This window comes from Homalodisca vitripennis, chromosome 2, assembly GCF_021130785.1.
Source record: "Homalodisca vitripennis isolate AUS2020 chromosome 2, UT_GWSS_2.1, whole genome shotgun sequence".
In the NCBI taxonomy this organism is placed as follows: domain Eukaryota; kingdom Metazoa; phylum Arthropoda; class Insecta; order Hemiptera; family Cicadellidae; genus Homalodisca; species Homalodisca vitripennis.
Genome location: NC_060208.1, coordinates 150,492,605 through 150,516,424, shown reverse-complemented (window position 1 = coordinate 150,516,424; position 23,820 = coordinate 150,492,605). Strand labels below are relative to the sequence as shown.

Below are 23,820 nucleotides of genomic sequence, written 5' to 3'. Positions count from 1 at the left end.
TTAGTTTTGTGTTAGTCATTGTTGCTAACTTATAGCTATAATGATAAATTATTATGCTCGCTTTTGTAATGGTTGGAAATAAAAAAATCTAAGGATCCCTTAATTGTTTATGTTTCATCCATTGATAATTCAGTCGTTTAAGTACAAATATTTGTTAAATTGTATAATAACCCATGACAGTATATTACTGGAAGTGACATGCAGTTTAAGGCTATATGATTTCCTACCAATCATACAAGCTATGCCTATAGCATGATTAAAAAAACAAGTTTGTTTAAGCTCACATGGAGATGGAATTATATGGCCATGTGTCTTTCCGTCTTTCGTTTGTTTTCAATGTGTAGTGACAGTGAGGTTATGTTGAATTTCTTGGGAATAAATAGTATCGCCGTTAGTAGCTTAACTTAATGACAGAATAAGACTAGTTTTTGTTTATTTTTATAGATAGCAATTGCCTGCTATGGAGGATCTGCACAATTTTCTTGATACTTTTATTACAGTATCAAAGAAACCTTATGAGTTTTTAAGGTAAGCTTATTATTTTTAGGGTTTAGTCAACCAAACTGACTTGAATGTGCTCAAAGTTATATATAAGTTCATAGTTTAGTTATCTCTCTTTAGATATAATGATGTTAATAAGGATTACAATATAACCTGACTATTCTGAAACTTACAAAGTTGCATGTAGAAGGAACTTTTTGACTAAACTCCACTTCATTGGATAGGAGGATATGTAGCCTATACAATACCTGAATGTAGTATAAGGAGCCACCAGGACAATGGAAGGCTGCAGTATAATAAGAGGCCACCACCACAATACAATTATATTTATAACTAAACTATAGAAACAAAAATATTGACACGAATTACTTTGGTATTTATTTACAATACCGTGACCATGAAAAATGGACTTTTTTTCATGGGTTGGGCATTTATAGCCAAGTATTATTATCACAGGTGCATATAAACTGGGGGGGAAAGTATATTATTGTATTATATTGATGCCTTTCGGGCATTATTGCGTTAAAAATGGAAAATAACCGACAAAATTTTGTCGAACAACACTTGGAGGGTTAAGGATCAGGGGCATCACGTGATCTGGGATTTGACTTTTGCAAGCTCGAGTTAATTTTTTTTTCTAAAAGAGCAAGCAGTGCGCAGCACTGCGCAGCGGGCAGGCATCGTTGACAGAATTAACGTACTTGTCAGCATCATTTCAGTAAAATTGCCAGAGATACTGTCAAAAACAGAGTTTTTCAAAAAATCGTAACTCCTTTGATTTTCGTTGCCGACGAATTTTTTCTTCACTATTGTTTTCAGGAAATATTGTAGTTTTCAGGGGACAAAAATGAACATACCTTTCCATGGTCACGTTATTGTAAATTGATACCATTACTTTATATAAAAACTATCTATGTTGTGTATTTATAAAATGTAACAAACAAAACAGTTTAAAATTTAGTTACTTTTTACTGTTTTTAAGGATATACTATGATTTTATTGTGGTGGTGGCCTCTTATTATACTGCAGCCAAACCAAGTTATGCTATGGTTATTACAAATCGTGATTGTATATTTTGACTGGTTTTATATCTTAACCCATTGAGTGCCAGGGATCTTGCTACGAGACAATGTAAAAAACAGGCTTGAGTGCCGAGAATCTCACTCTGAGACGAGACGTTCCTATGCAAACAGTGCTGGAGTCTCGGAACGAGACGATATCTGTTTCATTTTAGTATCTCTTACTTATCCCATACTGGCTGATATCAGCAAAGGCCAATACATGAACTAAACTATCATTTTCATTTATTATTTCTACTTTTTAATGCTGTTAGGTGACGTAAACAACTAACTAAAATACAAAACTTTTTCAGTTAGATCGCGATTGCGGTTTTGTGATGAGTAGCGGAGCGTTTTTTATGTTATATAATTGTGCGTTTTTAATAATTTAAAATGTTTCTAAGTTATATTTTAAGTTATTAAAATTAATTAAAAAAAGGGTTGAGACAGTCACTTAAGAAAAATTTTAGGTGTTTCTGCCGGTTATACGTCCGAGTGTCCATGAAGACAGTGTTGTAGTTTGTTTGAAAATTGCCTGAATAAGTTTATGTGTATGTTTTGAATTTCGTTTTAGTATTAACTGTTATATTACACATGATTTTGAATTGTTTTCAAACAGTTTTTGTCATTGAAGTATTGAAATTTCAAAAAGAATTACAAAATAGCTTTTTATGGTAAAAAATAAACTTCAACTGAATATTTTCCAAAACCCTGCGCTTTTTAGCAACACCAACCTCTAGTGTTTGAATAATTTTAATAATTATGTTTATTGTACAATATTAGGTTATTAAGCATGAATTTGGGTTGTTTTTAAATTCTCTTTATCATTAAAGTATTGAAATTTCAAAATAAAGTTTTGTTATAATAATCAACACTAATAATAAGTAGTTTGAGGTGTTATATTAATAGTTATTTCACCTCAAACTTGATTTTTCTTTTTTTCCGTGGAAATGTTGTTTAAAGTGATTTCTTAGTTTAAAAAATTATATAAAAATTGAAATGTTACAAATTTTCTGATATGTAATTAATTTACCTATAAAAAGAAGTAAAAAGGAGCTTTTTATTATAAAAAAATTGTATCTAATTTTTTCTAAAACCTTGTGTTTTCGTCCAAAACCCTCTGGCACTTTTCACATAGTCATACAAAAAATAACTCTGCACTTTTCAACATGGATTTGGTACATGATCTCTGGCACTAAAATGGTTAAAATGGAATAATGTAGTGATGAGTAAAATAACTGCCAAGGCTTTGTATGTTATAGGCTTTTAAGATTGTATCAAACAATATTGTATTTCTGTAAAATAAAAACAACTAGCAATTATTAATTCTTATTATCTATAAGTCAAATGTTTATATATATTCAATAGTTTGGACATTACAATTTTGATTGTTGATTCGATTGTCGATTGTTATACTGCAGCCGAATACTTTCAATGAATAATTTAACCATAGTACTTAAATGAACTAAAACCACTTAAACAATATTTTTAAATAGTATACTTTCATTTCCAGAAAAAATTTTAGGTAATCGTAAACTAAATATTGTTAAAATATTAACTTGTTTTAATTTAGATCTCAATTAGTCCATCATTCTAGGATACCAGGATTTCTGGGTGGGTGACTTTAACAAAAGAGGGAGTTTGTTATTTTGGTCCTATTTGCCATTGCACAACTTCTTTAGGCATCTCAGTGTTGCTTTTCCTGATTGATTAGATTTGGTTACATAGTCATTTTTCTCTTTCGTGATGTTTGTGAGCATGTTTACCTGCATCTGATTGGTGGGCGTACTATCTTGAGTGACTTTTGTTGTTGTCACCATCAGCATAGGGCAGTACCAATTGGCTGCCCTAGGCCGAACTAATGGCTGGAGGTATAACTGTCTAGCCTATTATGAAAAGAGCCTCTGCACTTGTGAGTATGGGGGTACGTGTATACCAGGCCATTCAACCATACTTCCTATTTGCTAATACTAGGGAGGTGATGCACCCCTAATTCCAAATTTTAAAATCGTAATCTCATTTTGTGATGTATATTTTGGCAAAAAACCCAATTTTTTTTACTGATTTGATGTTTTTAAAATATTTTGAATAATTTATTTCTTCCCGTAAGTGGCTTGTTAAATCTGGGTTATTCACTAGTGGACTAGATAGGAAGAAGACATATTTTTGAGGTTGTGAGAGCATATTTAGTTTCACTATCGTGCATTATCAAAAGGTACGTAACAAATTTCTAGTTAGCAGTTGATTATTATTAAGTTATTAATATTAAGTGATATTATAGGGACTGTGATATTATTTAAGATTAAAAATTTTAATTTGTTGTTTCATATTAATTTAATAATTTTTACATTTTTTTCAGCGCTCAAGATGAAGTAGCAGAAAAGTTAAAAGATTTAATTAAACATATGTATGACTATACAAAAAAGAATGAAGAACTAAGTGATAAAAATACTCTAGCAAATTTGATTGTTCAAAACTTTGACGAGGAACAAATTTGGCAACAGTTAGAATTACAAAATGAAAGTAGTACAAAATCACACAAAGTCATTCAAGCAGTTTCACAACTTTCTGCCAAAGCCGAGAAATTGGCTTTTCCCCTTAAATTGAAGTGCATCAAAGCAAAAAAAACTCGTAATAAATTAAAAGAATCTCAAAATGTGATGGTTGAATCGGAAACAGGAGAATCTGAAGACTTGACCTTCAGCGAAAAAGATGTTGAAAGAGAAGAGAGTGATGTAGGAGAAGAAAGTGACTTCGGAGAAGAGGCTGAAATTGGAGAAGAGAGTGACTTAACAGATGATGATAACTCAGATTTTGGGACTAAACACCACGTAAAGAAAGGTAATTGAAATTTTCTGTTAACAAATTAAATTTATTTATTTTTTTAATTATTAGATCATTAGTAAATATTAATTCAAACTAGTGTGTTTTTACTTTGACAAATTTGTTTTATTTCCTGTGTAATTATAGGCTAAAATAAAATATGCTTACTGTATGCAATTTTTAGTACAATTTGTATTTTTATTTTTTAGTATAAATCTCTTATTTATTTAGTTTTTATTAGACAGTGTATCAATAATATTAATTGTATCCTTCACCCATATCCAGTTTACAGCTCATACTTATTACAGTAATTATTAACAAGATAATTATTGATGTTTGTAAAATTTCAATTTTTCAGGTAAACTAAGACCTTCTGTGGTTGATGATAAGTTTTTCAAACTATCAGAGTTGGAACTTTTTCTCCAAAGTGAAGAGAAAAATCAAGATAAGCAAAAAAGTGAAAATGAACCTTTTGATCTTTTTGAAAACATGGTAAGTATATTAGGCCTACCATACATATTTTAAGTGTATAAACGAATTTTAATGGTATAGTATAATATTTCTTATCAATATAAGAAAGAAATTAGGCATGGATTAATTTTATATTGTTATAATTTTACTAAGTTTCAATACAGAAATATTTTTATGCAAATCATGTTTTGAATGATTATTAAAATACATTAGCATTTCTAGATTTTAGTGGCCATAAATATTAATAGATGTTTATAATTATTGTAACGCATTGAAAATTTAGAAAAATATAGAATGTGGAACGTTAAGTTGAAGTTATTATATATTTAATATAATAACAGAGATATATCCTTTTTTAATCTTTCTAATTGTTACAACTTTTTAAATTGAAGTAAAGCAATAGCAATTGTTATTAAATGTATACAGCTAGCTCAAGGGACCATATGATTGAGCGTTTATTTCAATAACCTAATTTCTTCAGGAAATTGTGAAGAGTAGTTTAGAGATTTGTTTGTTAATAAAAACTTAGGTTGAAATCCTGAATTGGTAAAACGCCATACACTGGTTATATTTTCCTCATTCAAAAGAGGATATGAGTAGAATTCAGGAATAGCAGTCTTTTCTCATTAGACTTATGTTCAACCTTCAATTTTCAATCATGGTACCTTTTCGGTGTGCTGCAAACGTACTTCCATAGAAATGTTGTGCAGTGACATGATGCACAATTCACAGGAGTCTCTTTATCAGATAGTCGTAGCACTAAGTATACGACTTTTATAACCAGTGAGTTTTCTTAGTGTGACAGACATCGGGACAGAAGGGGGTTTCCTTTGTACCTTGGTCCTATTTTGTTTAACAACATTCCCATCAATATAATAATTGTATAATATGGCTATTAAGACTTAAAATTAATCTTGATTCATTGTTTAATAGGTGGAGCTGACCCAAGATTATAAATCTTGCTTATTGTATTTTAATTATGTGTATCAATTTGTACATTAGTATCTGATATGAATTGATTTGAAAACAGTTTTATTGTAAAGCTAAGATACACTTGCTAGATAATGAACACTTTATTCATTTGTTTATTTTATTAGTGTTATGAAATTTTCACTTATGAGTAAAGCTATTTTTGTTAAGTGGTATTGGTTTCTTGTAGTTTATTTGTGATTGAAATGATTGCTTTATTTTTAGGACAATGAAGCTGCAGACTATAAATATTCTGATTTTTTTGAAACTCCTGAAGGTGAAGATGAAGTTAACAGTAGGGAAATAGAAGAAGGAGATGATCATTCGGATGAAGATATTGAGTATGAAGATGATGAAAATGCCAGTGATGACATGAGCAGAAATGGCATTAAAAGAAAACACAATGAATTAGATGATGAGGACAATTCGGGAGGTGAAGATGGAGAAGATGAGGAAAATAAAAACGAGAAAAGCAAAAATAATAAAAAAGTCAGGTAGGTAAAACTAAATATTGAAGTACTTGAGTCAGTTAAAATGAATGTCCGTGACATTCTTTTTACATTGATTTGTTTGCCTAAGTTTGACAACCAAATTTGTATTATTCATCTTTTGCTACTTTAAATTGATCTGGGAGTAATCTTGCATTGTCAGTTTAATGATTTAGGTTGCAACTGTCTAATGTGTTAATATTGAATATGGAATTTTTAAAAAGATAACAGGTTTTGTCCATTTTTAGTCGTTAATGATACAAATGTAGAATACTAAATTTCAAGGATTGGAGTCTATTTTGGTCAATACTTCTATTTTCTAGATTTTCCTTACTGGGAAGTGACGAAGAAGATAGTGGGTCTGAGATAGACGGATCTCTGGGCAACTCTAAAACTAAAGACAAGAAAGTGGATGCTATCAAATCGAGTTTTGAATTGAGACAAGAACGACTTGGGCGTGTTATTGAAAAACTGGAAGAGGAAGCTGTGTCAGAGAAGCCATGGCAGATGAAGGGGGAAGTGACGGCGACAGTGAGGCCTCAGAATTCTTTGTTGGAAGAGGTGGTGGACTTTGACCTGTCAGTGAGACCAGGTGAGATTTCATTTGTACATTGAAGTGAAGTACGTAAGTAATTATACCTAGAGTGATAGTAATATTAATGTATACATCTTGTTGTATAGCTCATCTATGGCTGATTCTTAAAATGTTAGCAGAAACCATGTTTGTTTAAGTTGATATTTTGTTTAGTCATATAATTATATTCAATACTAAGAAATCTAAGACAAAATTGTGCCATATCTAATTATAGTATCGCTCCAAACCCCTACCTAATTTTTTCAGTAGGGAAAAATATTGAAACCTACTAACTTTTTTATTATCACTATATTATTCACCTCCAAAAATAATGTACTTTTAAATACAGAAAGTTAAAATCTTTGTTAAACCTCCACTCTTAGAATAGTTTCTTCAGTTTTCTTGGGAAAACCAATAGCAGAGCGGTTTAACCCTTAGCACGCCGTAGACGGAATAATCCGCGATGTTTTTTGGTCTTATAACGCCAAAGACGAAATAATCCGCCGATCGATAAAAATATATTTTATTACTGTTTTTGAAATTTATAAGTTCAATACATAAGCCACAATACAAAGTAATGTATTGGCTTGACCAAATAATCCAGTTGCAGCTGTCAGCTGGCCGCAGTAGGTAAACAGTAATGTGTTTTGTTGCTGGCAGCTGTTCTCCCACTCCCGTCTGTACGCCGATGACGATACTATCCGCCATTACCGACTGTCAGTGGAGCACGCATTGTGCGTTTGGGAAGTGTTCTTGCGTTGTCATTCCTTATACAAACAGTTGTAACAAGTTCTTGTTACCATGTTTTAGGTGTTATAATAAAGTTTTTATTGTTTCTTTTCTGTTGTGTAATTATGGCTGCAAGTCATGTCCCAAGACTCCATGGATTCATCCCGATTTTGTTTTGAAGTTTACCGTACAACTGCTTAAATCTATTATTATCAAAACTTATAAAACTAACCAAGATCAGCATATTACACTTTATTTGTTTTCTTATCCGTGTATATAGTTTTCATATTTTTCATCACATGCATTTGATTACTCTGTTACCTAAATTTGATATTCCATTATTATGAAAAAATGTGTATATTTTAATTCAAGTATTACATTATTGTAAAATTTATTTTTTTTGTGACTATAAGTAATTAGGAATGAATAAGAAAATTAGCTTTAAGGAATTTTCATTTTTATTTTTTCACCTTAAATGAGCGTAATCTAAAAAATTACTAAATTTATATCGGCGTTCAAAGGGTTAAGACACTGGACTTTGGGTCTGAGCTAGTTATAGCACAGGTTCAAATCCTATCTGTGACCGTTACAATTTTTATCAGTACCATTGGCCTAGTACTATACCGACTTCCTACTTGTTCTGTTGTATAAGATCCTCACACAGGTTGGTGGCCTATAAGGGCGGGCAGAATAAGGCGTAAGGGAGCCTCTACTTAAGAAACCATACAATATTATTTATAATATTTTAAAAACAAAAAAGTTAATAATTGGTTACTTGTATTTTAATCATGTTTCGATTTGCAGCTCCGGTGATGACAGGAGAGGTAACCATGCGCCTGGAGGACATAATAATGCAGAGGATCAAAGATAAGGCTTGGGATGATGTTGAGCGCAAGGTGAAGCCTGTGGAGACACCTTCTGAGTTCAAGAAAAAGCTAGCCTTGGACCAGGAGAAAAGTAAATTATCACTTGCAGAAGTCTATGAGAAGGTAATTTTCTTTGTGATGGAACTTATTGGCAGCTTCAGATCCATTATTGTGCACCATTATTCTAATGAAAAATGTGTTTTAGTTCTAGAATTTTGTTTTAAAAATATACTGCAATTTTGCATTTAATAAGAGTTTTAAATTATTTAAATTGGCTTAAGTAATATGTGAATTACTTGTTCTCAAAATCAAAATTGGATCAGTTGTTTTACAACTTCAACTTGAAATATTTTACTTAAGTATTATTGAAATATAATATCATGCACTAAAGTTATTTTGAAATGAATAGTACTATAGACATAGGCAGAATGAGCTGTGAATGATACAATATACACAGTACAATCATTGTACGGTTGCAGGAGTTTGTCAAGCAGCGAGAGGCTGCCAGTGTAGATGACAAGGAGAGGCAGGAGACTGAGCCAGCTCTTCATGTCGAAGTGCGTTCCATGTTGCACTCTCTGTTCAACAAGCTGGACGCCCTTTCCAACTACCATTACACTCCACGACCTGTGAGTCAACAATATCTCGTTTCTCTCTTTTTTGGATTTTCAATTGTATAGTGTAGTGAGTTAAAACATCTATAATGTAAAAAAAAATTGATGGAGTTTACTCTAAACTATATTTGAGGTTTATGCATTAAGAGAGATGTCCTGATACCCTCCAATTATTGAAGTATTTTTGTCAACATAACTATAGAAATATATTTTAAACTTTCATTTATAATACGAGGGTCTTTCAGAAAGTAAAGAACGATTGCGCATCACGGGCGGCGCAGTTCCCCCACCACCGCGGTAGATAGCTTGTTCGTTAGCCACACCTTCTGCCTCAGTGTGAGCTGAGTAGCGGTACCGTGAGGTCACGTTTGCGTCTCCTGTGAAAGTTTAAAATGGCGGCGTTAATTGAAAATCCCGCCAAGTGTGAACTGCGTAGTGTGATACGGTTTCTGAATGCACAGAATGTTCGACCTATTGAAATTTATAGGCAAATTAAGGCAGTTTACGGTGACAATGCGATGAACGAGTCATCAGTGAGAAAATGGTGCATTCAATTTAAGGAAGGTCGAACTAATGTGCACAACGAGGAACGAAGTGGAAGGCCGTCACTCGTTACTGACGAGTTGGCAGCGAAAGTTGATGGAAAAATTCAACAAAACCGTTGTTTCACTTTGAGTGGTCTAGTGGAATTTTTTCCACAAATTTCAAGGTCGCTTTTGCACGAAATAGTGACTGAACGTCTTGGTTATCAGAAAATGTGTGCTCGTTGGGTGCCTAAGATTCTTACTGATGTCCACAAGACTAAACGGATGGGAGCAGCTCTTGAGTTTTTGACTCAGTATGACGAAGAAGGTGATGCGTTTCTTGACTGCATCGTAACGGGTGACGAAACTTGGGTTTCCTATCGAACCCGGAAACAAAGCTCCAGTCAATGGAATAGCATCACTCGAATTCACCAACAAAAAACAGGAAAGAAAAACCAAATTTGAACACCAGGAAATTGATGGCAACAGTTTTTTGGGACCGAAAAGGCCTAATCCATGTGGAGTTCATGCCGAGAGGCGAAACAATCAACTCAGAGGCCTACATCGAGACCTTGCATCGGCTTCGCCGCGCTATTCAGAACAAACGACGCGGAATGCTGTCGTCGAAAGTGGTGCTGATCCACGACAATGCTCGGCCTCATTGCAGTGCACGAACCAAAGCAGAACTCAATTCTTTCAAATGGCAAATCTTCGGACACCCTCCGTATAGTCCAGATCTGGCTCCGAGTGACTATCACTTGTTTCCAAAGTTGAAAAGTGTTTTTAGGCAGAAAAAACTTTTTGGGTGATGAAGACCTCAAAGAAGGAGTAAAAACGTGGCTTCATTCCTTGGCGGCAGAACAGTATAACGTCGGTATAGAAAAACTGGTGCCACGCTACAACAAGTGCCTTGACAGTTCCGGCGATTTTGTAGAAAAATAGAGTAAGTTTATAAGTATTTATAAATAAATTTTCATGCTCTTATCTTTTGTTTTTATTGACTTATAACAAAACGTTCTTTACTTTCTGGAAGACCCTCGTTTTGTTATGAGAAATTCAAGCTATCAGCCAATTTTCAGTTAACTTAAAAATTACCTTCTTTAATTATCTAATATTGTATATAAAAATAATAAAAATATTATCAAATAATTCAAACCAACCTCAGCTGGAAAGATGGAAGATAGCCTATCAACGAGTGATTAGATCCCAAGAGCCACCTAAGAAATACAAGACAATATTTTTGTATCTGCCCTAAAGAACTGCAATACCTAAGGAATTGTTATCTAAATTTTGCAATACTAGATACTTAAAATTCAAAGCCAGTACCTGTTTTTTCTGCAGTTTCTTAGGAAGCATTAAATATTACCATCTTTGTGCGTTTTCTATATGAGTCTATCGAAAAGAAGATTCAAACCTCTTAACCCTTGGACACCAATGTCCAATTGAACAAACCTTTTAAGTTTAGCCGAAAAATGCCGACATTCTATCATTATATATTCTGCCTACTCTGTACGTAATTTGAATATAAAAAAATAAAAGAAGGGAGAAATTTTACATGGTGAATATGGGAGTTTATCAATGATGTCTTTTTGTGACATCAGATGAGTTTGAGTAGTAATTTTATTATAAATTACTGAGCTACAAACTTTAAAGTGTTTAATTAAGTATAACAAATCAATATTTTAGTCATAAAACATATTGATATAAATTATCATTATAACTGGAGCAAATGTATTAATTAACAATATTAAATTAATCGATAACTTTAATTAAGTATTTGATTCAAGTGTATAATATGGTGATGTTTTAATAAAACATTGTTGGATTATTATTGATTTTCCAGCTTGTGTCCAATTAAAAGGGGAATCATTTAAAATGTTTTAATGATATTAGTGTTTGATGTAAGAATTGATGGGGCACAATATTCTTAGCATTTAAAATTTTGTGGCATGTAACCGCCACTGTGATCGGGTCGGTCAGTGTGTAGCATGTTGTTGGCCGACCTTTGACCGAGGATCGAGACAGGCCACAATCAAGCCGTTTGTCGGTGAACGGGTTTGGGCCAGAACGGACTTGTGGTGTAGGAGTGAGCAGACGTGCACGCTGACCGACGCCGGTGACTGGACGGGTATCCGTGAGTTAGACATAATTTTTATTAATTCCCAGTTATTAATTTGGTTATTCTTTGGCTCTCAATAAATTATGGCAGGCCAAGCAGGTTAGGTTAGACGGGAGTTTGTGCGGTTGTGGGGAACGGGGAATACGGGCATCATGCATCAGATGTTGACGGTAGTTATATGTTTTAATTATTAGGGGTTTCTAATTATGGGCAAAAATTAATTAGAGTTTATTAATCAAAGCTGGCTGGCTAGAGGAGTATCCTAAAATAATGACCGATCCGGGCCTTTGGAGGAATATAATTAAAATTCGTGTCGGGATTACCACGTGGTGTTTCACTACTACCGGAAAATAGGTTTATCAATGATAGCAAAATAATCTATCCTCGTTACAATTTCATGATAGTAAAACTAAGACTACTGGTTCAACGTTTTTCAAATTATTATTATTTGATCTTCCTCAACATTATACATGGACAACTAGAATTTTTTTAAATTAGTATCTAACCTTCTAAAAGTGGTATTTGGACAATGTAGTATCTTATATTATTCTATTTATAAAAGTATAACAATGATGTTTGTTTTTAAGCAATTTACAGGGTCAGAAAATGATAACTAAAGTGTGTGTGGTGTGTTGTCAGGTGGCCCCAGAGATGAAAGTTATTAGCAATGTGTCCGCCATCACGATGGAGGAGGTGGCCCCAGTAACAGTAGCTGACTCTGCTCTACTAGCACCTCAGGAGGTGAAAGGCAGTAAGTTCACTAAATATTGTTTACCAACATTGTCAGTAATTCTTAGTAATATATGAGAGAAGTAAGATGAAATATGATCAGCAAAAAGATACGTACATACATGTGAGCTCACAGATTTTACCCATTGTACAAAGGTTAAACTTTTAAAGTTATATTGTGAAATCCTACCTAATTCTCTATGGCTTGAGATGGGAAGCACAATAAATGTAATGAGGGGATGATTTGCCAGTCTCATAGATCGTAAATGGTATTTATATCAGGGATGAAGTTCTAACAACCACTGTGAACACTTCAATCCTCCACCGTGTTGAGAAATGATAAAGCTACTTAATCTGTGGAACTGTCAGTGAAATATTTGTCAAATCGTGAGCTGTATATATTAAAGGATTTTTCTAAGAGTTAACAACATCTGCTGCGGACAAGAAAGTCAACAGTGTCTGTTAGGTATTGTTATGCAGGGTGTCCCAACCCTCCCCTTTATTAATTGTTTTATAAATAGAGATAACAAGATACACTTCAGGGGATGTGTATGATTCTGTCAAATGATGGTAAAATACAGCAATGTTTTTTTTTTCTTCTTTTAACCCTAGAAGTGTGGAACCAGCATATTTTATGTCGGTTGTAATTTATGTGTGTTGTGCGGAACCAGCATATTGTATATCGGTTCAGTTTTTCATTAAAAATAATTATTTATCTTCAAACAATCACCATGTTTTTGGTATTATTGAAATTGTGAGATTCCACTCTACAATTTTCATATAAACTTTTATTTTCTAACTTCAATATTACGGTCGTGGTGAAATGTTTTCTGAAGAAGTCATCATTTGAGTTGAATTTCGCGGGTGGCCGGGTCAAAGAAATACGTCATTTTAAACCAATCACAGCAAGTTACGTATTGCCTGCAAACAGTGCTGCCATATGTCAATAGACGCGGAATGAAATATTCTTTCTTCCAGTGCAAACAGAAAGTCATTAGAACGAATAGTTGATTTACTATGAATATTCTAAAAAGGGACAATTCTAAAGTTGTAAACCAGCATATTTTATGCTGGTTAGTATAATAACATTCACACAGTTATTTTATTGTCAACAAAGAAAATAAAAAAAAAACAGTGTAAAGTGAAAGAAACGATCTACCGGTACAATCTTTCAACGGTAAATTTAGTTCAGTAGGTTTCCGGCAGTGCGAAACGAGAGAGATGAATCACGGCGTCGCATCAAGACTAACCCAACCCATCCCTGTCGGCCATTGTTGACCATTTTATTTCACCACGAGCTTATTTTTTTACCGATTTTCATAATTTAGGTCTCTATTTTTTCAAGTTGAAATACTCAACTGCATAAATGCATATGCATTGACAAAAACATTATAAAACAATGTTATTTTGAACTATAATATCTATTGTTTATATATTGTCAAAAATTTTACAATGCAAGGTTTTACAATATTTGACGCACAACAATTATCTTTTACTCAATTTCAAAAATTATTGAGTGTATTTCTTTCAAACATTATGTGCTAACATAATATAACAAGTAAAAAAATTTAAAAAATGTTTTCATATTTTTTTTACATTGCAAACCAGATTATTTTTATGAGTAAATTCTTCAACATGGGACTGTTAACAAAAAAATGTCATAACTCAGTTCCTTCTCAAAGTATTTGAACATATCTTATATTTTATTTTAGCTAAACAAACATACATACGTAGGGTATATTCAAAAATTACATAAACATAAAGTATAAGTGAACATTTTTAGCTTGTTTCCGAATTTTGTTACAAAATATTTTCATTTTTCAAAAGATTTTTTTTAGTAAGCTTATAATAAAATAATAGTTTATTTTTTTGTTGTTTACTTTTAGTGTTTTCAAATAGCATGTATAATTTACAATAGAAAACTGTTTATCATATAAATATATAGTCACATTTGGAGTTAAAAAAAATGAAAAGCCCAAACCCTTGTACATTTTTGTAAATTTTCGCTTTTGTAAAAAACAAATGGCAAAATTACAATTTTTGTTTAATAGAAATTTTTAATATATTTTCTAATTTGGCATAGAATTCTCTACATTTTATACATTTAACATTTCGACCTTACTGTAATATTTCAATACCTTACAGAGGTCCAAACTTGAAATTTTCATATAAAACTTTTTGCAATTTCTCATTATTTTCATGAAAATATATACTAAACCAAAGAATATCAAAAGATTTATTCCTATTTCAAATAGTACAACTTCTGAGAAGAAAAACGATATATAACAATATATGTTTCCTTGATATTAAGTATTTTTTACGAATTTTTAAAAAAACCCTTGCAACACGTCAAAAATGGACTGACGTTTTATCTTTGGTAACATGGACACACTTCTAGGGTTAATAATATTATTAAAGATTATCAATATCATTCCCCTATTTTTTGGAAAACTATCGTCCAATTCTTTTGTATGATATGTAAAATTTACAGTATATGGTTACTCTGGTCTTACAGCTATCGTACACACACGCAGTACATAAAAAAGGTTATCAACCTTCCAACTGGCATGTATTTTAACCTTAACTGGTATGAATTTTTAACTTCTTATTTTTATTATTTCAAACTATGTCCATATTAATTTAATTATTTAATTTGAATAATGGTAATAAATCTATCATAACTTTCTAGCTTTCAGCACAGTCTTCCTACGAACAGCCCTTAACGGAATGTTACATATGTATATATTTTTAACCCTCCAAGTGATACTCATATTACTCTACAGTGATAGGCCTTTTTATGATGATGCGCAGTGTTTTTTGTTTTAATTCATAAAACATATCAAATATACCTGAAATATAACATATTATATATTAAAATGTTCACTATAATATGTACTAAATGGTAATGATACAGAAAAACTTACCAAGAAAATTTTTTCATTGTATTATTTACTAATGACCTTGAAAAACAAATTTTTCCAATAAAAATTATATTTTTGAGGCTATTTTTCACAATTTCCATAGTAACATATTTGAAATTCATTATATACAAAAGATTCACAATTTAAGTTTGAACACAAAGATGTATAACACTTGTAGTTTATATTTACATGAAAATTGATTTTGAATATGTTTTTCACCAGCATAAACAAATCGAAAACTGCCAAAAAATGTACTTTTCATCAACAAGTTCCATATAATGTTTATTTGTATCTGCTTGAAAATATACGACATAGAGTATCAAGTAAAGGAACTCTTTCTAAACCGTTTAGTATAAAATATAGCTGAATTCCGATACTAGTTATTATTTTACGTCTTTTTCACGAACGGCTCGGACCGAGCCGTTATCGATTGAGACGGGGTCCCTAACGGCTCGGTCTGAGCCGCTATCACTTGGAGGGTTAAACTTATTTCTTTTACAAATGTAAACTATTTTCTTACAAATGTTAGTGTTATATAAATAATTTTCATAGTGCATTTATGACATTGTTTTATAATATTTTTCAGAAAATAAATTGAATTCAGTTACCATTTTGACCTTTTGTGCGCAGATCTGTCAGTTTTTTACACTTTAGATTTTAGTATTAGACCAGAAAAAAGGTATGAATACACTATTTCTTTGAAGAATAAATTGTATAACATGACAATTATTTCAACTTTCTTTAACTGTATAATGCTTATATTTTTAAAATAAAAACTACATTAAAAACAAATTTATTTATTTTAGGATACACACAGAAAACTTAAAAATCGGTTGTAAACTAAAATTAAACATTTACATAATTCCAATTTTTGTAGTATACAAGACTTTTTGATATTATATAATGAATAAAATAAAAAAATTATATATCTACTCTAAGCCGGATCTGCAACTGAATTGTCATTTTCATTATCGAAAACATCACAAATACTCATAGAACTCAATGAATATCACTGGGAAAAAACAATGATTCCTTTTTGATCACAACAAAACTAAAAACATAAAATAATCAGAACAATCAAACAGCTGCTAAACTTCTGTCATGCAAGAATATTCTTTGTTTTTTATAGCCAGACTGAATAAAGATTAATTAATACTGCAGTAGAAGTGAATATATAAAAAAAGTAATATGAAATTTGCCAATTAAATCTATAACTTTTAGCAGATTATTTGAATTGTACCTTAATCAATGACATTCCTTGAGTTGTGCATTAAGACTCTGTCTAAGCACTAAGGTGTAATGTGCATCACATAAAAGTTGTTAAATACCTTAAAAACAATACCAAGTGTTAATATACAAGAAATAAGATAATATTAAGTTGGTTAGTAGATCTTATAACCAAACAGCTTGTATGGTTAGTGAATCATATAACCAAACAGCTTATATTAACTTGGTTATTAAGAATACCTGCCTGAACAACATGTGCATTTTTAGTAATCAGCTCTTTTAACCCTCCGAATGCCATTCAAGAGATATCCGTTGTTTATTTTCGTTCCTTAAACCTTCCTTAAACCACAATCAACGGATATCCGTTGTAATACATAAACAATTTAGTATTGACATGATTCATATACCATTGGAAAGATAAAAAGTTGCCGAACATAGCACTGATTTTTTTATTGTTCTATGACAGCTGTGTAATTTTAGAATGATGTTGCTATTTTTGTTGGAAAAAATATTTTATATATATATATATATATATATATATATAACATTTTACAAAACCCCAAAACATTATTAGAATAACTGTAAGTAAAAACCTTAGGTTTTCTCACAATATTTATTATTATAGTGTTCTATTGTTTATCATAAATAAAATGATACCAAATATAATTATATTAACAGTTTATAACTACTTATAATCATTCTTGCAAACTTTTGTGTTTATGCATTAACACTAATTTATTTACACAAAGACTCACACAAAAAACAATGCATTGTCTGAAACTAGACTAAATTTGTGACCTTTAGGCTATCTTGGAATTTGAAATTTATGCACTTAACTATATTTTCCAGGCACACCACTCCCCTTTTTTATATGCAAAAAAACAAAAAAACATTTCCCTCTCACCATAAAAAATACAAATGAAAATATTTACCCTAGTTACTTATTATCATTGTATTACTAGCGGGCCCGGCGCGCTTTGCTGCGCATTTCAATAATTTTTTGCAAAAGTTGCCCGCGGCTTCGCACGCAATTTCCCGTTGAAAACAGTACACTATATTCACTTATTCTTTTTCTATCACATTCTAAACATTGCTGAGATAATTGATAGTCGTTCCATCGTGAGCCTCTTGGGCGTATTATGAAGGTATGTACCATATTCCTGCCTCTATCTAGCTGTTACCCACGGCTTCGCACGCAAATCTTAAGAACCGAAGTCCTTATATTACTTAGTAAATTTTTTTTTTTACTATAATAATTTTTAGATTAAATTAGTTATATCTCCGATGCCACGATTGAGCTTGCTTTGTTGTCTCGATCGAGAGAATATGTACACACGGAGTTTTGAGAACCATACTTCTGTCAAAAAAAACAACTAAGGTTGATTTTATAACATTCTTTATATTTGTAGCCAACGTAAGATAGTAATTATGATATCTGCATTGCTCTTCTGATCAAGCATGAGCATGGTTTATATTAAATAAATATTGCAGTTAAAGGTGAATTTTTACGTCAAATTTGAATTGTATTATCTGGATAGTAAAGTCTATGTTTAACAGTGATTGCAGAAACAGTTTAAAACAAAATTTGTCGTTTCTCTTAAGCTTACTCTATGCTTTAAAACTATAAGTCAGTGTAATATATGTTTACAAAGAACAGCTGATTAAAAATTTGAAAAGACGTTAACATATGTTTGCTGCAATGCATTTCTTATGGGTATTTCTGTAACCAGTGGGGCGGAATCCTGAATCGGGAAAGGGATGGGCATAGCTTATAAACCTTCTCCGTGGAAAAATACATATACGTACAAATTTTCATCATGATCGGTCCAATAGTTCACGATTCCATAAAGGACAAACATACAAACATTCATTTTTATATATATAGATACTGTTCATTGTGAACAAAATTTTACCAAATACAGTTAGGTTTGCAGTAAAAAACTATTTTTTACAGATTTTAGAAAGAAAGGTGTTTAAGGAAAATACTACGGGCAGTCGGAGGGTTCAACTAAACAAAAATACTCTCATAAGATTAACATTGGACTTTTAGAAGCATGTGGGGTAGATCCTATAGTCAGATGCATTTCAAATCCATCTAGAGTTTAAGACCTTTCGGTTGATACCAGATATGTATATCAAATAACAGTCTTTAATACCCAAAATCACTGTTGAAAATTAAGAAATTCTTTTAATATTGAAGATGTTTGAACAAATATTAGTTTTTTTCCATGATGAAGGTTTTCCATCATTTTGGATAAAGTATAACATATATTTTTTATTACATTATTATTGTTTTTATAGAAAAACAAAAGGGCGAGTTGAAGAGTAAGGAAGAAATGACGGATACAGACAAGAAGAGAGCTCGAAGATTGAAGAAAACAAGACAGCGCCAGCGGCAACGAGATAGGCTAAGAGCTGCTAAAGAGATCTCAAAGATTAATCCTGGACTTGGAAACAAGTATAGCAAACTCCGAGCTGAAAAACAAGTTTTGGATGTTACAAATAATAATAATGTTACCATGGTAAGTAAACAATTTTATGAATCCAAATAATTTTTATGTAGTTTATTGTTTGGTGTAAAGAGTCTGAACTCTGATCAGTCATTGTTAGTTTCTATACAAATAAACACTAATACATATTTGTTTAATAAAATTGTATCAAGTTTGTACTTTCAATCATTTATTGCTGATTCTTGTGTAGAAAAATGTCTGTCTTAATTTTATGGTTCAGATATATTTTTGAAAGTGACTTTTATTAAATTAGTTTTTGTAGGGAACATGACTATCAATATTTTTATATAATACTATGGATTTTTACAAGTAAAATGAATTGACATATTTTAACCATATTTTATATAGGATGTATATGGTTAAAATACAGTAGGGTGCAGTAGGCTGATTTTCTAAACAAAATCTTAAAATTTTCTAAAAATATTTCATGTTTTTATTAACCATAAAAAATTGAACTGCAATTAAGTACTTTGTCATTTAGCCGTTAGCTGAATTTATAAATGCTAAAATTACAAAATGTATATGCAACTGCTTTTATTTATTTAATATATTATGAAATGAGAATAATATATTAAATACTTTTTTTAAAGTTACTTTTAAATGTATTATTTCGTTATGATGAAAGGCAATCAAAACCAGTGGAGTAGTTTTTTTAGAAAATTATTGTTTTAGGTAAAAATACAATTTGTTGAGAAGTGTAAAATCTTTAAAAAAATCAACTAAAAGAACCAAAAAATATGTTTTTAATTCCTAAACTGGCATGCCAACTTTGTGTAACTCTTTTGGTTGACTTGATCAAGGTTAACCCTCGAGCTGGCGTTGTCGGCTCCTGTACTGGCACCCTATATTTAGTTGTTTGTAAGAACTACTTTTAAACTGTTATACATCTCTCAAAATTCTTCAGATATACAACTTATTATATATAATTATTTTCAGAATATTCCAAATATGAATAATAAGTTATATTCATTAATATTTTCTTGTTTAAAAAAATATTGTGTTTGAATGCGCTAGATATGAATTTTTTTTAATATTTTATAATTTTGCACTATCTTATCATATATATATATATATATATATATATATATATATATATATATATATATGAAAGATTTATAAAAATTCCAAAATATACAAAAGAAGCACGATTTTATCCTTGCCCAAAATATATATAGTTTTAGTGGCTTTACTTAAAAAGTTTTAACTTTTTTTAGCACTTTTTGAACTCTAGAGCAAAATCCACTTAGAATGTCAGCCATTTGTTCAACACTGGACATTCAACCTATATATGGCATATTATATATAATTGTTTTCATAATATTCCAAATAATAATAAATTATCTTCATTCACATTTTCTTACCTTCAAAAAGATTTCATTGTTTAAATATTCTTGATAAGAATGTTTTTCATTTTTTTAAATAACTGCACTATATTATCACGTATGTGTGAAAAGTTTATATAAATTCCAAATCATATAAAAGGAACACAATTTTATACTTACTAAATATATATATATATATATATATAGTTTTAGCTCTTTTACTTTAAAAATTTTTACTTTTTAGCAAAATTTTAATTTTAGCACAAAATCCACTAACATTTATTTTCAGCATTTTGTACAGTTGCTTATGCATCACTAGTGATGCATGATCAAAATTTTCAGAAAAACTAAAGGAATACTTGTTCATTACTGTTGCTGTAGTTTTTTTTATTCACAAAAAGTTTTACCTTCAACTAGCCTGATAATGATGCCGGTTCCAATTCAGCTAATAATAGTTCTCTCAAATCACTAGATTTATTCCTAAAATTAAGTGTGACTTCATCAGCCATACAGGGTGGTACAAAAGTCACTGGACAGTTGGTTAAAACAAGACTAGATTTATTTGAAATTATTTTTTATTACAAACAATACTTACAATTATTTGTTATATTCAAATTGCTTTCCGTCTTCATTAATACATCTTTGAAGTATTTCTGGAATACTGTTACATACTCTACGGCATAGTGTGGGTCATTGTCCAAATCATAAAATGCGTCATGTATGTAGTCTTTCAGTTCGTCAATAGTATGAGTCTTTCGAGAATAAACAGAGTCCTTGACTACTCCCCATAGGAAAAAATCCATTGGTGTGATATCTGGTGAACGTGGGGGCATATCAATATCTGCCCTTCGACCAATAACTTTTCTTTGGTTCGTTTAAATAATCGCGAACGGCAGTGGCGTAATGTGGTGGAGCACCATCGTGTTGAAAGTAAAGTTCTTGAAACTGTGTGCTAGCTTTAAACATGTGACACAGATGAACTCACTAGTTCGATTGTTGTGTGTTTCATTGCATTGCATTGCCAACTTAAAAAGGCATAATTACCAACATTTAGTAATACCAACATCGCGGACAAAAACTATTGTACTACGTCTTGCTGTTATTTTTTTCTTCTTTTAACCAACTGTCCAGTGACGTTTGCGCCACCCTGTATTACTAATAACCAAAACAAAATATAAACTAAAAATAAATAAATTAGAAAAACATGACAGAAGACGTAACTAATAAGACAGTCGGCCCGGTCAGCTGGTCACAGTCAAAGCAGTTGCTTGCACAAGATGTTTCTTCTAACCATATAAAGAGGAATAAAGTTTGATTTATTGAGTAATAATATACCTCAATCAAAAGCCTGATTATTCTGCCATCAATTGATATTCGTTTTTAAACCGAAACATTGAAAATACACAAATAATAAGCGAAATATCTGCTTAATGCCATATATACGGCAGTTTCCAGTTTAGAGTGTTAATGAGTACACCGGGTATTATCACTCAGGATTCCCTGTAAGAATATTACAACAAATATTTTCACTGAAAACAAAAATTCAATTAACTTTTGTTTACTATCACAATACTTTCTCTTAGTCTATCAATTGTGGTGAGAAAGTAACAGTTACAGGTGTGTGGATATTATTGTACAACAATAAAAAGTTTCAAGATAGTTTTCATTCACATTTTGTACATGGTTTTTGTCTTGATTAATTTCCAACATAGGCTCAAATGACATATTTTTAGAAATATGAACATATATAAACAGCTTTTTAGTTTTTAAAGTTTTTCTATCTTTTAAGGTTTTAAGATAGCAGTAATTCACAGTTTATGTTAGCAATGGTTTTATTTCAGTCATTAGGCGTTGTAGAGAAACAAGATTTTAGAATGGTTGAGGTTATTTGCAACATTGTTCTTATATTTTTTTTTTATATATCTCATAACCTTTCGAGAACACACACATTTCGGAAATATGATTGAACATGACAATTGTCTCAATTTCTAATGGGTTCATACTTTACTTAACAGTATTTACACAGGCTTTTAATATGTTTGTTAACCATTCTCAACCAGTTAAAGTTTCAGTGTTTATATTTACTCAAAGGTTTTATCATAACTATGTATGATCATATGCATATTTTTTATATCTCATAAGGTTTAAAATAGGGACGTATCAATTTTGAGACATATATAATAACATAATGGTAATCCAGTAATTACGTACATAATAATATTTAATCATTACAAGGGAATATGTTAATAAACATAAAAAATTTACACTAATTGCAACCAAGCCAAATCAGTGCTTTTTAGACACCTCTTTATATTCTTATAACTATTTATATCTTATAAGGTGATGATAGCTTTTACATTTTTGGAACAGTTACGAATATATTAACATGCTAATATGTTATATCAAAAATGTGTACTGTTCCAAGATGATATGAGTAGTCATACAATATGAGTAGTATTTTACAAATTAACCTCTGTAACTAATACCAAATATTCCATTCAATAATTTGAGATGACAGCATCACATTAAATCTACCTTTTTTCTCTGCACCAGAAGGGATATATTACTAAGGCACGAAAACCTAATTGATTTTAATTATAAAATTATCCATTTAACAAAAATCTATATTAATAAATTTTTGTATTTACAGGTGGAAGAAAGTAAAGAAAAGACTGTAAAAAGTTCAACAGCTTTCTTCAACAAACTCCAAGATGAGGTAAAAAATCAAATCAAGAGTAAAACTACTTTGAAAAAGAAGAAAAACAAATGGAATATCACAGCTAAAAAATTAAAATTATAATAAAAGAATGCAGTTGTATTTTTATATCCATTTCTTACCTTTCCAAGTGTATTGATAAAGGAAAACAGGATTTTGAAAATTTTCTAGTTATATGAGTTACATAAATTTGACGTATAATGATGGCAAAAGTCAGAAGTCCAGTTATTCGTTCAAATTCGTCAATAATAAGATTGAAACAAAGGAATTACAAAGCTGTATTGTAGGTTAATGATACTACATCTTGGAGCATTAATAACTCATTCACTTCATTGTACTGAAGTTGTATTTTACATTGATTGTTAAAACTAGACTTTGATGGAGGATGAATTTGTTTGAAGAATACGCTATACCGGGTGGGCGCATTTCAGACAAGTCTATATGATGTTATATGAATATTTTATTTATTTTTATTGGTCTTCCTCTTCCTGGAGGGCTTCTATTCCCCTCATCTCATCTCTCCCCCCTCTAGTTATATCACTGTCTGAGCCACTTCAGAATCCAACGATATGGGAGATATCCTTTAGCTGACATTGATGGACCTCTAGACCTACCATATCTTTCACCATCCATAGTGAAAGAAAACAAGGGTATGCTTA

General features: G+C 31.0%; 1 protein-coding gene across 2 annotated transcripts; it reads left to right on the top strand.

Annotated features, from left to right (window-relative positions):
* Nucleotides 1–307: 307 nt before the first annotated feature.
* Nucleotides 308–23,263, top strand: LOC124354893 (U3 small nucleolar ribonucleoprotein protein MPP10). Of its 2 annotated transcripts, XM_046805680.1 has the most exons (10): nt 308–528; nt 3,919–4,400; nt 4,741–4,874; nt 6,048–6,316; nt 6,634–6,902; nt 8,418–8,602; nt 8,959–9,108; nt 12,376–12,487; nt 18,915–19,135; nt 23,096–23,263. In XM_046805680.1, exons 1-10 carry the CDS (start codon nt 461–463, stop codon nt 23,243–23,245), a joined length of 2,040 nt encoding a protein of 679 aa, XP_046661636.1. In that variant the 5' UTR covers nt 308–460; the 3' UTR covers nt 23,246–23,263. The 2 variants fall into 2 exon arrangements, with proteins under 2 accessions (XP_046661636.1, XP_046661637.1); XM_046805681.1 differs by lacking the exon at nt 23,096–23,263 and having other exon boundaries at nt 12,376–12,491; nt 18,915–19,089.
* Nucleotides 23,264–23,820: the final 557 nt, after the last annotated feature.